This window comes from Jaculus jaculus, chromosome 4 (genome assembly GCF_020740685.1).
Source record: "Jaculus jaculus isolate mJacJac1 chromosome 4, mJacJac1.mat.Y.cur, whole genome shotgun sequence".
In the NCBI taxonomy this organism is placed as follows: domain Eukaryota; kingdom Metazoa; phylum Chordata; class Mammalia; order Rodentia; family Dipodidae; genus Jaculus; species Jaculus jaculus.
This window is the reverse complement of record NC_059105.1, coordinates 38,596,642-38,614,621: the sequence shown is the minus strand read 5'-3', so window position 1 is coordinate 38,614,621 and position 17,980 is coordinate 38,596,642. Positions and strand designations below refer to the sequence as shown.

At 38.2% G+C, this 17,980-nt stretch overlaps 1 protein-coding gene across 1 annotated transcript in view; it reads right to left on the bottom strand.

Moving 5' to 3' along the window:
* Positions 1–17,980, bottom strand: part of C2cd6 (C2 calcium dependent domain containing 6) — a 126,132-nt gene that overhangs the window by 92,408 nt on the left and 15,744 nt on the right. Inside the window, exons 4-10 of the mRNA XM_045148363.1 lie at positions 13,643–13,729; positions 11,692–11,743; positions 10,448–10,593; positions 6,160–6,282; positions 3,922–3,966; positions 2,912–2,980; positions 1,401–1,480 (exon numbers count right to left, since the gene is read on the bottom strand). Of these exons, the coding sequence (XP_045004298.1) occupies positions 1,401–1,480; positions 2,912–2,980; positions 3,922–3,966; positions 6,160–6,282; positions 10,448–10,593; positions 11,692–11,743; positions 13,643–13,729 (602 nt within the window). The remainder of the gene's footprint in view (positions 1–1,400; positions 1,481–2,911; positions 2,981–3,921; positions 3,967–6,159; positions 6,283–10,447; positions 10,594–11,691; positions 11,744–13,642; positions 13,730–17,980) is intronic.

The following is a 17,980-nucleotide window of genomic DNA, read 5'->3' as shown; positions in this document are numbered from 1 at the left end:
TATTATTTTTTGCATGCTACCTTTGCATTAAGCCATGAGCTTAATTAAGGCAGGGACTAGACATCATTTACCTTTGTATTTACAATGCTTTAGGGATATGGATAATGCAGTATATTCTATCTTTCTCTGGCATACATTTTTCTTTACTTTTACTGATGAAATATTAAGATCGTTTGGTATATTATATTTTCAGTTACTTGTTTCCCAGATCTAGCTATGGGTCCCATACCACTGAGGGGATCAATTAACCAAATCAAGAGCAGTTGGTTTCCCACCATGGCTGTGCACCACTATTGCACTTGTGTGAGCATCACGACAGGTTATTTGCTGGTAAGTAGGTTAGACCATGAGTTGCTTGAACAAATATTGGTCATTTTCCCCCAGTCACCCATGTAGCACCTTCTGGCACTAGACGTGCTGACTGTCTGGGGACTGACTCTCTTCCAGCTTCCAGCCATGCTATTACTTTTCATTTGCTAGTAACATTTTTTTTTTTTACCATAGGCTTAAAAATGTTTTTATTTATTTGTGTGTGTGACAGAGAGAGATTGGGAGAGGGAGAGAATACCTGCATTCTAAGGCCTCTTGCCACTGCAAATGAACTCTGGATGCATGTGCCACATTGTGCATCTGGCTTTACAGGGTACTAAGGAATCAAACCCAGTTCATCATGCTTTGCAAGCAAGTGCCTTCAGCCACTGAGCCATCTCCCTAGCCCTACCATAGACTTTTTTCTGCTGACTTGGAAGTAACAGAGTAATATGGAGGTAAAAGCTGACATCGTTATCCCACAGAGCAGAAAAATTGACAGCCCTTAGACACATGATCTAAAAAAAAAAAAAAACAAAAAACTTTAGGGCTGGAGAGATGGCTTAGCAGTTAAGCGTTTGCCTGTGAAGCCTAAGGACCCCAGTTCAAGGCTTGATCCCCCAGTACCAACATAAGCCAGATGCATAAGGTGGCACATGCATCTGGAGTTCGTTTGCAGTGGTTGAAGGCCCTGGTGCACCCATTCTCTCTCTCCCTCTTTCTTTCTTTCTCTCTGTCGGTCTCAAATAAATAAATAAATAAATAATAAACAAAAAAATTTTAAAGAAAACTTTAACCCTTATCCCAAAAGGAGTATTTCAGTGGTTCATTTTCTTCATTAAGAAACCTTTCCATCCTGATGAATGCATTCCTTCTCCTGTTATCTCTAATCCCCTTCCCACCTCCTTTCTCTTAGGAATTTTCCAAGAAACTCAATATTTTCTCCCATCTTTTAAGCAAGACAATCCTGTGCTCCCTTGACCTGTGAGTCTGACCATGCTCTCAGGGCTTGTTAAGATAATGTAAGATGCCCCATTGGGCTACCTCAATGTCACATGGGTTAGCATATCAATGAAACTTGACACACTTACGTGACGGGGTCTGTTCTTTCTGGAGGTGGTGCGATATTCATAAACATAGATGGCTCGACGATTTTTTGAAGAGGTTTTAACTGAAGAAAAAAATGTAAGTACATCTTATTATAATTCACCATAATAGGGCTATTCCCTTCCCAGGACAATGGTATAGTCCTTAAAGTGATGCATATAAGGAGAAAATAAAGACAGCTTATTTGTTGGGTTTAAAATATTTGCCAAATGTTTTATACATTTGTTTGATACTTTTGGTGAAACCATGAATTAAGTAGCTATGTATTTTACAGATGACCCTGAAGATCAGTATTTCACTCAATGCTATAAAATAGGTGATGGAATGAAAATGTGAGAGCACGGGGGGGGCGGGGGGGAATTACCATGGGATTTTTTTTTATAATCATGGAAAATGTTAATAAAAATTTAAAAATTAAAAAAAAAGAAAATGTGAGAGCAGATTTTTGTACCTTTGTTTTAGTGCTTTCTACAGTATTCCTTTGTTACAGTATAGATAAAGTAGGGGACTCAATCACCAAAAGGATTAGAGCCATAAAACCCAGTTAAGCTTTGACTAGATATTTCTTTTGTTTTCATACAATACCTTTGTTCTGTGGTTTTAGTAGATTCTACCTACATAAAACAGTAATTGTCCAGTTTTATCTCAGATTGCTGAAGAATGGTTACATACACACACTATGCTTATACTTGGATACAAAACCTACCTCTGGGTTGATATTAATAAGTTTGACTTTTGAAAATAACTTGCTGGAAGAAAATAGCCAGGCATGGTGGTACACACCTCTAATCCCAACACAAGTTCATAAGAATAACAAGTTCAAGGCTAATCTGAGCTATAGAGATTAGCCTTAGCCACATAGGAAGACCTATCTGTAAAAACCAGGCACTGGGGATATAGCTCAGAGATTGAACACTTGCCTAGCATGCCCAAAGCCCTGACATAGCTCCCAGAATTACAGTCAGCAAATACATAAGTAGATAAATAAACAGAAAAAAAGTTAAATCAGACAAAGAAATAAAGCTTATCCCTATGGCTCTCATCTGTATATTACTTCTGATTCAAATATGTTAAGACTTATATGCTATGGCCAAAAATTTTAAGCATATTATAGACATTTCTCAGTTAACATAGGAATTGATTTAATAAGATTAGTATCCCAATTCTCAATTATTAATCAAAAGTCATCTAAAAGTAAAATAAAGAGCAATAATTGGAAATGGAAGATTCTATACAATGTTTAGGGATCATTTCCCCTATATAAACTAGCACTAATGGGGTGTGGTAGTTTATATTGATTGTCCACTTGACAGGACATAGAATCACCTGTGAGAGATTATGTAAATTAGGTGAGCCTCTGGGGATACCTGTGTGTGAGGGATTTGTTTTTCTTTTTTACCTTTTTATTGATAATTTTCACATATATGTGTATATATACTATGCATAGTCTCTCAAATAAATAAATAAAAGTATTTTGAAAAACAAAGGAACTAACCTGATGTGAAAATCCATAACCAAAGCTTCCATAGGAGAACATAAATTCCACCTCTAACCTGCAGATAAACTAAACATGTGACAAATTTATTTTATCAGAATAATATTTTATTGGAGAAGTGAGAATTTTATGGTATGATTTTATAAGTTAGAAAAGACAAAAAATAAACTTTAGGGTTTAAAAAAGAAGTATTTATGCAAGGAGATCCTATACAATATTCTATTCAGTTCCTGAAATGTTACAAATCTTTCATTTTAAAATTAAATAATACTATATGGTAAAATATGGAAAATGTTAACTTAGAATTATTAATAGGCATATGGCAAGATACTGGCATATATACATACATAGTAATATATATGCATATATTTTACAATTTACTCACATTATTTTCACTTCCACTCCCAGATAAAATTTTGATTTAAACAAGCAATTTCATCTCTCTGAACCCCAAAATGCCCATGTATTAAGTGTCATATGCAATGATTTTATGTTCCTTTTCCCTGTTTGGGACAAGACAACAGAAGTCTCTTGGCATAGATCAATTAATCAAGTTAATATTAGTTAAGTATATGAGAAGAAGTTTAAGAATTGTAAGCACCTCTTCAGAAACTCCCCAAGACAAAAATAACAGTGTTCAACTCAGCACAGAGGCTCCTAAAGTTCTGTGGTCAAAGCAGCCAGAGGGTATTTCACTGTCTCATCCAGTGGTGCCTCATTTTCTCTCCCACAATCTATCAGTCAGTCGGATTGAGGCTTAAAAGGAAGGTTGGGGGGGGGGTATGCTCAACATACAAAATATAGTTGTATGAAAACAAAATAAAAGTTAGCAGTGAAGATTTTGTGAGCAAATATTATACTTTTGTATTTAACACATCTTTACTAATTCAAACAGTGACTGTTAGTACAATAAAGAATCAAAGGATGCAGGCTATAAACAATATTAAATTTCTATAAAATGTTAAAACATTACAAGTTCATATAACTTAGAAGCTTTATAAAGTTCTTACTTTGTTTTTATTCAATACTTGTAATACTTCAGTAAAGCAGCCTTTCTAGAAAAAGGGTAATAAATCATAAAATTCTTAAATGGGTGATTATTTGTGTATGTACCTGTATATATCTAAATCATATCATAATACAGAAAAGACTCCTGGTCATCCTCCCTCCCCCTTCAAGGTGATGTCATTACAAGTGTGTGCTGCCATACCTGGCTGAAAACAACAAAAACATCAAAAAGAACCTATAATTTTTAAATTTAATTAAATTTTAATTTTAAAATCAGGTAGTTTTTTAATATAAACAACATAAAAATCTACTAGAAAAAAATGCAAAACTAGAATAGGATTTTAACTAAATTTAAATACAAACACAGTGAATATTCAGTAGAAGAAGAATCATCCAGATTCAAGCAACAGAAATAAATGTTATTGGCATTTATGCTAGAGAGGAAAATATTTCTGCTAGTTAGCATTTCCCTTTTTGGGAGTCTTAGAGCAACTGCCATTGCCTATATTGTTTTCAGAAGAGCAAAACATAAACCTCCATGATAGGGGCTGCAGTGGTTACAGCACTAACCTGTGAAGCCTAAGGACCTAGGCTCAATTCCCAGTAGCCATGTAAGCCAGATGCACAGGTGGCACATGCATCTGGAGTTGGTTTACAGTGGCTAGAGGCCCTGACATGCCCGTTCTCTCTATCTGCCCCTCCCTCTCTCTCCACCCTCCTTCAAATAAATAAAATATTTTTTTGAATCTCCATGATAAACCCTGAAAGGGCAGAGCATCTCTCTCATCTCCAGAGTGATAACAGGATTTATTGAAACAGGCAAGTCTTTGATAGCCTTAGTTCCCATCCTTGGTCCCTATGAATTACCCCCTTTCATCCAACAACAGCCTATGGTTATTTCCTTTCTTTCCAACATTTCTTCATACTAATGCTATGGTAAAAAACCTTACATAGGGGCTGGAGAGATGGCTTAGTGGTTAAGGTGCTTGCCTGAAAAGCCTAAGGGCCCAGGTTAGATACCCCAGTACCCATGTGAGCCAGATATACAAGGTGGCACATGCATCTGGAATTTGTTTGCAGTGGCCAGAGGCCCCGGCGTGCCCATTCTGTCTGCCTCTCTCTCACACACAAACACTCAAATATATATATATATATACACATACACACACACATACATACATACATACATACATACATACACACATACATATATATATACATACATACATATATATATATATGGATATATATATCCATATATATATATATGTTTTTTAAACCTTACATCTATGAGAACTTCACTGAACATTCCTTTCACCATTCTGATGTACCAGAGACCTGGCACACCATCACCATCTGATGCTTCCCTCCAGACCCCCGGAGCGATGGTCTCCTTATCCAAGAGCCCACACTCCTCAGGGTCAGGAGCTACAGCAGCATGCTCCACACTACACTCACTTAATTTATGTTACCTCAGCTCATGTGAGAACACAAAGTTTTCCTCTTTAAGCCGCATGCTACATAATGACTGTAGTGTTTTTCAAGCATTTAGATCATTAATTATCAGTTTTGAGGTGGGGTCTCACTCTAAGCATATGAATTTGAAGGCAGATAACAAACAAAAGAAATCCCATTGGATGTAATGATTTACAATAGTAAGTATCAACTGGTAGTTTAAATGTGACAGTGTAAATGTATTGCCCCCACAGACTCAGCTATTTTATCAAAATTGAGCTTGCAACATCAGCTCATAGCAGACAGATTCTTGCTACAGGGGTGCATGCCACTGGGGTGGGTCCTGGGGTCCAGCCCTGAGGTATGTCTGGGGGCGGACCCTAGAGTCCAGCCCAAAAGGCATGTGCGTGCTGCTGGTCGGTGCTCGCTTGCTGCAGATGTTTCTCTGTCCTGGGGTGTATGGAAGTAAGCAGCTTTGCCCACCACTGAGGGATCTCGAGCTGCAAGTCTGAAACAGACCCCTTCCTGCCACAAACTATCTGGTTGGATGTTCAGCTAGCCATGTGGAGCTGACTACAACAGGGGGTATCAAGATGAAAACACAGACCTATTTTTTCTTGCCGGCTGTAGAGACAGGGACTTATGTAGCCAAGGCTACAAAAGCAACCTTAAGCTCCTGATCATACTTCCTCTCCCTTCCAAGTGCTGTCATTACAGGAGCGTGCCACCATGCCTGTCTGAAACACATACACACACCCCCCAAAAACCCCTTATTTTATACATACCTGAATTATTTCATAAAGATGTACTTCAACAATCCCTAAGAAGAGAGGATGTTTTTCTGTATCTCCATCTTGCATTAGTTCCAAGAAAATATTATTCCTCTCATCCTCTTGACGTCTAGGAACCTCAATAACAAAGTGTATGCATTTTAAAAACATTACAATTTCATTCTGGATTTCAGATATAGTTTTCAAATAAGTGTATTCATAGCTATATTATATAATGGATATAACTGATTATTAGTGTTTGGATGTAAGTTTTGTGACTTTTCACGTTCACATTTACATATAACCTAGCATCAACAAAAATCAAGACCTTGTTTATGCCTAATGTCAATATTTTTGAATAATCTATTGCCTACATTATCTTTTTAACTGTACATAAAAAGTGACCCTTGGGCGGGAGAGCTGGCTGGTTAAAGGCACATGCTTTTAAATCCTGATGGCTAAGGTTTTATTCCCCAGTACTGATATAAAGCCAGATGCACAAAGTGGTGCATGCATCTGGGGTTAGTTTGCAGTGTCAATGTGCCCTAATGGGCCTATTCTCTCTCTCTTTCAAATAAATTAAAAAAATGTTAATTTTTAAAATTTATTTATTAGAGAAAGGCAGCGAAAGATAGAAAGAATGGACACACCAAGGCCTCCAGCCGTCACAAACAAACTCCAGACACATGTGCCTCCTTGTGTATCTGGCTTATGTGGGTACTAGGGAGTCAAACCTGAGTCCTTAGGCTTCACAGGCAAGTGCCTTAACCACTAAGCCATACCTCCAGCCCCAAAATATTTTTAAAATAATAAAAAGCCACCCTCAACATTCCACTAAAATTGCATATTGAAGGTAATCCAATAGCTCTAATATGAAACAAATTACCCAGGTAATGCAAATGCAAGTTATTCAAATAACTAATGTTAAAAAGTATCTAATATCTGCCGGGTGTGGTGGTGCATGCCTTTAATCCCAGCACTCAGGATCACCATGAGTTCAAAGCGACCCTGAGACTACATAGTGAATTCCAGGTCAGCCTGGACTACAGTGAGAACCTATCTAGAAAAACAAAATATATATATTATCTTTTTTCATTCTGTGCTCTTTAACTTTTGATAAAATGTATATCATTGCTTGAACTTGAAAGTCTCTCCCAATCCTGAGCTCTGTTACAATACCATTAATATAACAATTAAAAGTTATACACACTTTTCCAAATTAGAAACAAATCCCATACTTCCCTGTTTTCAAGATTCTAGGTGTCTCCTATAGTATTTCTTCTCATACTGGTATTATACAGTCTACATGAGACTTTTTTTTTTTTTTTTTTTTTTGGTTTTTTGAGGTAGGGTCTCACTCTAGCCCAGGCTGACCTGGAATTTACTATGTAGTCTCATAGTGGCTTCAAACTCACAGCAATCCTCCTACCTCTGCCTCCCGAGTGCTGGGATTAAAGGCGTGCGCCACCACGCCCGGCAAGACTTTTTTTTGAGACAGGGTCTTGCACTACAGCCCAAGCTGGCCTCAAACTCATGAGACTTGGTAGAGATAAGGAAAGGAGGTCAGCATAGTGATGGACAGGTTAGACTTAGCTTTTCATCAACTTGGTGTCTAGATTATCAGAAACATTAAATAAAATATTGAGATGGGGTGAAAATAATTAAGAAGCTTTGGGACTGGAGAGATGGCTTTGTAATTAAGATTAAGGTCTGTGAAGCCTAAGGACCCAGGTTTGATTCCTCAGTACATGTATAAGCCAGATAAACAAGATGGCGCATGGGGCTGGAGTTTGTTTGCAGTGGCTGGAGGCCCTGGCATGCCCATTCTCTCTCTCTCTCATATATGTAAATAAGTAAAAATAAAATATTTGGGCTAGAGAGATGGCTTAGCAGCTAGGCGTTTGCCTGTGAAGCCAAAGGACCTGGGTTCCATCTCCCAGGACCCATGTAAGCCAGATGCACAAGGTGGCACATTCATCTGGAGTTTATTTACAGTGGCTGAAGCCCTGGCGCACCCATATTCTCTCTCTCTCTCTTAATACATACATAAACAAATATCAAAAGAAAACAACATTCAATTGAGTGGGTTCAACCACAGATTAGATGCATTTTAAGAGAATTAGTACACTGGAATAGAAGATCCAAGGAATTGCCTGGCGTGGCAGTGCACGCCTTTAATCCCAGAGCTTGTCTCTTATGCTGCCCAAGGTTCGCTGCTGAAGCCCTCAGTCAGGCAACTATAGGTAATCACTGAGGCATCCTGAGTAACTTTTGATGCCACAGGTAAGACTGTTTCATTTTCAATATGGGGACTTCATTCTCTTCCCTAACTGGTAACCCAAACCCTTTACTAAATGAACTTGTGTACCAGTGTTGGTTGAAATGCTCAAAAGAAATACTTGGAGGCAGGGCTCAGTTGGTAGAGTGCCTAGCATGTATGGAGTCCTGAGTGATTCAATACCTCCCCCCCACCCCGCCACAATACACTAATTAATGAATCCTGCTCTCTGTAGAACAGCGCTACTATTTAAAGAAAGCTTTGAGATATATTAAGATCCAAAGACAGTTAGCTGTAAACAGAATCATAGCAAGTTCTGGTTGAGAGGTAAGCTAAGAAAGTATGATTTTGAGCTTCAGGGATGGCTTAGCGGCTAAGGCATTTGCCTGCAAAGCCAAAGGACCCAGGCTCGATTCTCCAGGACCCACATTAGCCAGATGCACAAGGGGGCACACGTGTTTGGAGTTCATCTGCAGTGGCTGGAGGCTCTGGTGTGCCCATTCTCTCTCTCTCTCTCTCTCTCTCTCTCTCTCTCTCCCTCTTTCTCTGTCAAAATAAATAAATAAATAAATAAATAACAGCATGCATCCTCATGCCCAGCATATTTTTATAAAGTATGATTTGAAGATAGAGTGCAACATTCTCATACATCACATCCTAGCTCTATGACCTTAACAAAGTTCTTTTTCTAAAAAATATTTATTTGGGTGTATATATATGCCTACACAGAGATGATGATGATGTGTGTGAGTATCACACTGTAAAGGCCAGAGGACAACTTTGGGGTGTTGGTCTTCTCCTTCCACCTGGCTGGAGACAGGGTCTGTCTTGTTCTACTGCTGGGAAGACCAGGCTAGCTTTGGTACTCTCCTGACTCGGCCTCCCATGACCACATGTGCATTGGGATTACAGATGTGTGCCTCATTTTTTTTTAAATTAAAAATTTTTATTAACATTTTCCATGATTATAAAATATATCCCATGGTAATTCCCTCCCTCCCCACCCCCACACTTTCCCATTTGAAATTCCATTCTCCATCATATTACCTCCCCATCACAATCATTGTAATTACATATATACAATATCAACCTATTAAGTATCCTCCTCCCTTCCTTTCTCTACCCTTTATGTCTCCTTTTTACCTTACTGGCCTATGCTACTGAATATTTTCATTCTCACGCAGAAGCCCAATCATCTGTAGCTAGGATCCACATATGAGAGAGAACATGTGGCGCTTGTGTGTGCCTCATTTTTATGCCCAATGTTATATGGGTGCTGGGATCTAAATTCTGGTCAGCAGGCTTGCAGAGCAAATACCTTTAATCACTGAGCCATCTCCCCACTTCTTTAACCACATAGTACCTCAGTTTCTTCATCTGTAAAATAAGTATGATAATAAGAAAATGTGTTCATGTGAGTGTGTGTATACGTGTGTGCATCACATGGATATGGATAATTTGGGAAGGGTGTTATAAAGACTACATGATTCTTGTGAAGACAATGAGTTTATATAAGGGGATTACATAAGAGAGAAGAAAAGGGGAAGAGATAAAAAAAGAAAGGGCACAAGAAGGTAGATGAAAAAGGAAGAATAAGATAGAGAACCTCATCTGTATAAAAACTCAGAAGCACAGATGGCAAGAGGTGAGGCCTGAAGCCCACTTTGGTTAAGCACTTCACCGTGTACTGCTCATTAACAAGACAGCACTACAGTCCCATAACATGGACTGTAAACTCCCAAATGAAAAAGCATCGTTTTTCTTTTGTATTCTTTTTGTTTTATTTGTTTTGGTTTTTCAAGGTAGAGTCTCACTCTAGCCCAGGTTGACCTGGATTCACTATGCACTCTCAAGGTGGCCTTGAACTCATGGTGATCCTCCTACCTCTGTCTCTCGAGTGCTGGGATTAAAGGCATGCATCATCATGCCCAGCTTGTATCCATTTTTTAAAAACATGTAATTATGGTAGAATGGTTGAAACTATAGACAGACAGTATGATATCTAGAACAGAATTTTAATATTACCTGTATAGAAAAATACTTCACTTCATCAAACTTAATTACAGCATTCTTTTCAATGTCAGTGGGCGCCAAGCTTCTAGTTTTTGTACATTTCACAATGTGGCTTATAGAGATACGAATGAATAAATTACTATAATTTTGTGAAATGACTGAAAATAGAATGTTTAGGAAGCAAGTTTTGTTGTAGTCAATCAAATAACACATTACAAAATTAATCTATTAAGCAATACAGACCAAAACCTAAAAAAATCAATCAAGTAATTATCAAAGGTAAATGTAGAGTATATTAAATAACAAAAATGTCTCTTAAAATAATACTCTTGGGGCTGTAGAGATGGCTTAGCAGATAAGGCGTTTGCCTGCAAAGCCAAAGGACCCAGATTCTATTCCTCAGGAGCCATGTAAGTCAGTGTGCAAGGTGGCACATGTATCTGGAGTTCATTTGCAGTGGCTGAAGGCCCTGGTGCACCCATTCTCATTCTTTCTCTCTCTCTCCTTGTGTCTCTCTCTCAAATAAGTAAATAATAAAATATTTTAAAAATAATAATGCTCTTGCATGTCATTGGTAGGAATGAATGTTTATTCTTTAGATCACTTACCATATTTCTATTTTCATATTGCCATCATAATTCCTTTGCAAATTTTTCTACATATTAATTTCAAGATGACTATGGGTATGCAATTTTTAGTTGAAATTTCTGTTCTAAACCAAATTATGTAGAAATTCTTAAAAATTAGGGCTGGAAACATGACTTAGTGGTTAAGGCACTTGTTTGCAAAGCCAAAGAACCCATATTTGATTCTCCAGATTCCACATAAGCTAGATACACAAGGTGGCACATGTGTCCAGAGTTCATTTACAGTGGCTAGAAGCCCTGGCATGTCCATTATGTTGGTCTCTCTGCTCTCTCTCTCTCTCCCTGTGTGTGCAAATAAATAAATATTTTAAAAAACAGAAAAGAATCAATTCTCTAACCACTTTAACTTCCCAGGGAAGTCCAATCTCCCTGCTGTCTCCACTAAGGTCCCATCCACATTTATGGGGCCATTTCAGATATCCCTGCCTTTTAAAACTGCAGCCCGGTCTATGGTACTCTGAAGCACAGGCACCTCCTAGTAGAGGCAGAGTAGTTGATAATGAAATGGTTCCTGTTTCAAGCCCTGGGCTTTTGAAGTGGTTTGTAACACCAGGATAAACTGAATCAGGGAGGTATGGTTACCCAACAGTTTGTAAGTCAAAAGGATACTCCTACGTGTAAATTGTCTGCAGGTCTTTATATGAACAGCCAGGCAGCCAACCTACAATAACCAAAACAAAAATTCAGAGAGAAAATGCATTTTCTTTAAAAAATTACACCAAACTATATTTAAATTTTGTAAATCTCTAAATTTTTTTTATCAGAAATATTATCATTTTCCAGGTGTGGTGGCACACGCTTTTAATCCCAGCACTTCGGAGGCAGAGGTAGGAGGATTGCCTTGAGTTCAAGGTCACCCCGATACCCTGAGACTACATAGTGAATTCCAGATCAGCCTGAACTACAGTGAGACCCTACCTTGAAACCCCCCCCAAAAATTATCATTTAAAATATCTAGATAAAAATATTTTAAAAATCTAGGTAATGTAATGTATAAGAAAGAAACACAAAAGGAAAATGAGTAGGGTATATTCAAAGTAAACCTAAAATGGCCAAGATTGCAAAGCAAAGAAATGGCTCATTAATTCAAGTCTGATCATTGTTCTTTGTTTGTATTTCATATTAAATGTAAACTGATAAAATATAGCATACTACAAATAACAATAAGACAAATGTTTACTTACAATAAGCTTTTTTGTCCAATATCCTAAAACCATTTCATTCAATAATCAATCATTCATTGGCTACAGTATAGCAGAAGCTATAAAATATTCATTCTCTCTTATATTTTCAAAACATTGGTTATATTTTATGCTTAACCATAAAATTAAATATCATATGAACAGAGAAATATTTCAGTTCTAAATGTGCGGTATTAGCCAAATACAATTAGCTGTACTTAGTCTCAAGACCAAGCAAAATTAGTATAAGTATCACATTAAAGATAGTCCATGAGCTAGGCGTGGTGGCACACACATTCTCACCTACAAGGAAGATGAGGCATGAGGATCTTGAGTGTGAGGTCAACTTGGACTACTTCAAAAGTCAAAATAAAAGAAAAAAAAACAATGATTGTACATGTAGAGGAAGGTGATGAGATAAATTTTCATTTCATACCCAGTAACTTCTCTAACAGATTATAAAAAAGATAACTATAAAACATGACATACAGGCCAGGCGTGGTGGCACCTGCCTTTAATCCCAGCACTCAGGAGGCAGAGGCAGGAAGATCACCATGAGTTCGAGGCCACCCTGAGACTACATAGTGAATTCCAGATCAGCCTGAGCTAGAGTGAGACCCTACCTTGAAAAACTAAAAAAATAAAAATAAAAATAAAAAGACATACAGCCAAGCATGGTGGCACCCACCTTTAATCCCAGAACTTGGGAGACAGGCAGGAGGATCGCTGTGAGTGTGAGGCCAGGCTGAGACTATATAGTGAATTCCAGGTTGGCCTGGGCTAGAGTGAGACTCTAATCAACTCCTCTCCCTCCTCCCCCACCAAAGACATACATTTGATAGTTTTATAAGTGCATAGATCTTCATGTCTTATACTCTGAAGTGCTCAAATCAAAATATTCAGCCTAGATATCAGGTCTTACCTATGTGTGTGTGGTGGCAGTATATGGGCAGAGCCTTCATGTGTGTATGAGTAATAACCAAGTATGCTATTGTTCCTGAGCGTTTGGGGGAGGAGAAAGGGGTCTAGGGTTAATTTTTAAGCTGTAGATCAATCAGGCCATAAGTGTAAGCACCTGAAGGGCGCAGCAAAACTGTAAATTCCCAGGTCTGTCTTTCAGATGTAACTTAGTAGAGCTCAGGTGCGGCCCCAAATCAATGTCTCAAACTTACTAGAAGTTATTCTGAGGCTTCTGGGTTTAGGAAACACTTTCTCTATGAATTTTGCTGTTTCTCATAATTTCAATGATTATTACAATGATTTTTCTTACTCATAAAAATGAAAAATTATGAATACACTTATCAGAGAGGACCATTTGCTGCATATATGTTAAACTAGAAATAATTTGTAAAGGTTTATTAAAGGTTACTCATACATACCACATCTCCAAATGGCACCAAAGTTGGTGCCTCTTGTGTTACTATCATTTCTTCACTGGGAGTGTCTTGGAGAGTTTGCCTCAGCATCTATAATGTAAATAAACTAATTTAACATGTTAAAAGAAGAAGAGCATAACTAGATAAAATATCAATTCAATATTTTATGAGCACAAAATGGCCTGGATATCCATGACCTCACAGTGCCTGACACTACCTACACAAGACCATCATAATAGGAGGCAAAGATCATGACATCAAAATAAAAGAGAGACTGACTGAGAAGGGCAAGGAATATGAGGGAGAGTGGAGTTTCAAAGGGGAAAGTGGGGGAGGGAGGGAATTGCCATGGGATATTGCTTACAATCATGGATGTTATGCCGGTTGTGGTGGTGCTGGAGGCCCTGGCACACCCATTCTCACTCTCTCTCTCTCTTCCTCTCTCAAATAAATAAATAAATTAAATTAAATTAAATTAAATTAAATTAAAAAGAAACTCATTCCTGTTCTCAATAAGTTTATCAATAAATAAGCAGAGAAACATGAATGTACAAAATTAAATATAAATCATCAAGGAAGTCATAAAAAAGAGAAAAGTACATTCCAGTATGAGCAATAAGCAATTCAGCTTGTCGGTAGACTGGGCAGAAAGCAGGATATCTCAAGACATTTAGAGAGGAAAGCACCATCTGTTTGGCCCTAGTTTGGAGGGCACCTCAATCTGAATCTGTACTCAAATATAAATATATCCAAACACAGAGTGCAATGAAAGTATATAGGCACTGAAGGACCCAGATTCAATTCCCCAGGACCATGTAAGCCAGACACACAAGGTGGCACATGCAACTGGAGTTCATTTGCAGTGTCTGGAGGCCCTGGTGCACCCATTCTTTTCCTCTCTCTATCTGCCCCCCTCTCTCTCATTCAAATAAATGAATAAAAATAAAATACTAAAAAATAAGGTATATAGGACAATATTATTGGAGAGATGACATCATAAATTTTTGTTTTCCTGTAAGAGGTGAAATAAAACTAAAATTATAACAGGGTTCTCCCTGAAACTCTTGCCACATCCTGTCCTATAGGGACAGATCAAGAGAAGAAAAACCATAAAAGACTTTGTAAAATAGTGGAGAGAAGTAGGGACCATAAAAGCACTGACAAAGCCAGGCATGGTGGCACATGCCTTTAATCCCAGCACTTAGGAGGCAGAGGAAGGAGGATCACTGAGAGTTCGAGGCCACCCTGAGACTACATAGTTAATCCCAGGTCAGCCTGGACCAGAGTGAGACTCTACTTCGAAAAACCAAAAAAAAAAAAAAAAAAAAAAAGCACTGACAAAATCACCCTGAGAAAACTGGAGCAAAGCCAGAGGATCCAGGCTCAACCCAAATGCACAAGATGGCGCATGTGTCTGGATTTTGCAGTGGCTGAAGGCCCTGGTGCCCCCATTCTCTCTGTCTCTCTCTCAAATAAAAAAATAGATTTTTTCTTTTAATCAACTGAAAAGGTCCAACAGTAAGAACACAAAGTCTAACCATAGACAGTATAACACTGGCTATAGAGAAGGGACCTGAAAGAGAAGAACCAGAAGTGAAGCTTGCTGATCCAGTAGTTCCATAACAGAAGACGCTATCCCCCCTTCATAGGTCCACACAGAGAGAAATACCACCACCAGTACCATAAGCAAGCATACTTCAGGAACCCCAGGCAGAACTCAAACATTCTGCATACATTAGGCTAGAATTCAGATTCACCCCCAAACACAGCTTAGGGCTGGACCCTGGGATCCGCCCAAAATGACACCTCCTCCAGCATGACAGCTGGAAATCTAATAAGTTACAAGCTTTAATAAACTCCTGAATTTATTGGGAGATATCCATCCAAATTACCACATTCCACCCTCCCCCACCCAATAGATTCTTAACCATCTCACATTGTAAATTGTATGTTGTTTTCAGTCCAAATTCAAAGGTCCCAAATGCTAAACTTCAAAATATATCCTAGAAAAATAATTAAACTTTATAAAGACACTCTGGGTCCAGATTAAAATAACTACATTAATTATAACAGTAAGCAATATAAGACTGGCACTGTATTTTTTTTCACTTATTTTTATGAGACAGAGAGACAGAGAGAGAGAGAGAGAATTGGTGGGCCAGAGCCTTAGCACTGAAAATGAGCTCCAGACTTGTGTGCCACCTGGTGCATGCACCACCTGTGCACATGTGCCACCTATATGCATGTGTGACCTTGTGCCTCTGGCTTATGTAGGTTCCGGGGAGACAAACCTCAGTCTTTAGGCTTCACAGGGAAGTACCTTAACTGCTAAGCCATCTCTCCAGCCCATTTTTTAAAGAGTAACATACAAACAAATACAGCCATAAAACATCATTTGCGTGGAATTCAAGGCAAGTCTAATTTTTTTAATTCAGTAATTCATGAGAGAGAGACAGAGAGAATAGGTATGCCAGAACCTCTAGCCAGATGCATGTGCTACCTTGTGTATCTGATTACGTGGGTCCTGGGGAAATTGAACCTGGGTGCTTCAGGTTTGTAGGCAAATGCCTTAACCACTTAGCCATCTCTCCAGCATGCACCAACTTGTGCATCTGGCTTTCTATGGGTGCTGGGGAATCGAACCTAGGTCCTTGGGCTTTGCAGGCAAGCGTCTTAACTGCTAAGCCATCTCTCCAGCCCAAGATAAGGATTTTTATACAAACAAGTCAGGCATCAAATACCAAGGCTATAAAACAAAAATGTATGAAACAGCAACAATTCAGAGAACCCTTAGGTAATAGTCCTAATGAGCCTACCAAACAATGAGTTTTACCCAAACCAAAGACTGCTTTGTAAAGTTGGGGCATAAGACTTGTGGCAATCAGTGTAATTACAGAGTTAGAACTAAGATATGAGTGGGACAAGAATGCGAATTTCAAAGGGGAAAGGTGTGGGGGTGGGGAGGGAGGGAATTACCATGGGATATTTTTTTATAATCATGGAAAATGTGAATAAAAATTTAAAAAAAGAATGCATAAATGTGACAAGTTCTAGTGAAGAACAATGCAGCCCTCAAAAATGGGAGAAGGGTTAGAAAAAGTGAAAACTAAAATTGGTCATAGATTAATGTGTAAAGATCAGGTAGAAGATGAAAGACTCTTATTAAAACCGACAAACTCAGGCTAGAGAGATTGCTTAGTGGTTAAGGAACTTGTCTGCAAAAAAAATAAAATAAATAAAATAAATAAATAAAAAACCTCAAGTGCACAGGGGTAAGTAAGAGGGTTAAGGGCACTAGGAAAGATATAAATATAAATCTGAAACAAAAATACAAAGTTTGCTAAATACCAAAAAATATTTTAAGGGAGCAAAAGATCATGAATACAACACATAAAAAAGACATAGTGCACACAGTATAATAAACTGACACTAAATATATAATATATAAAATATATAAGTAAAATAGTCACATTAATAAATACATACTACATATATATAGGCTTAACATATGTACTAAAGAAAGACTGTTGAATAATGTAAAACCCAAACCTGAGCTTAATGCATCAGGAAACCAAACATTTCAATTTTCCCAGGAACTGATAGATTTCCTAGGACTTTCAGTGTTAAAATAAAAATAGTCTCAAGAAAACCAATATAATTGGTCATCCTAATGATATAAGATAGACCAAAAACAGTAACTTTAAAAGGCTAGGATAAAGGTGCATGTGGTTTGAATTAGGTGTCCCCTATAAGCTCATGTATTTTGAATGTTTGGCTCCAAGCTGATGACAATTAGGGAATAGCAGCCTTATTGGAAGAGGTGTGTTTTGGAAGGCAGGCTTAAAGCTGTTATAGCCAGTTCCCCCTTGCCAGTGTTCAGTACACTCTCCTGCTGCTGTTGTCCCCTTGATGTTGGCCAGGAGATGATGTCCACCCTCTGCTCATGCCATCTTTTACCCTGAAACTTCATGGAGCTTCCCCTCAAGTCTGTAAGCCAAAATAAACAACTTTCCCCCTCTAAACTACTTTTGGTTGGGTGTTTTGTATCAGCAAGGATAAGGTAACTGCAACAGTGTATTAGTTACTTGACTCACTGCTGGCAGTAAACAGCTTAAAGAAGGAAAGGCCTTATATCAGCTTACAGTTCCCAGAGGCATAGTCCATCTTGAGCGAGGACATGGTGGCATGAGCAAAAGGCCAGCTGGTCATATTACACTCACAATCCGGAAGGCAGAGGATGAACAGGAAGTGGGGCTGGGCTATAAAATCTCAAGGTCACTCTAAAATAAATAAATTAAAATAAACAAAAAAATTTTAAATCTCAAGGCCTGTCTTCAGGGA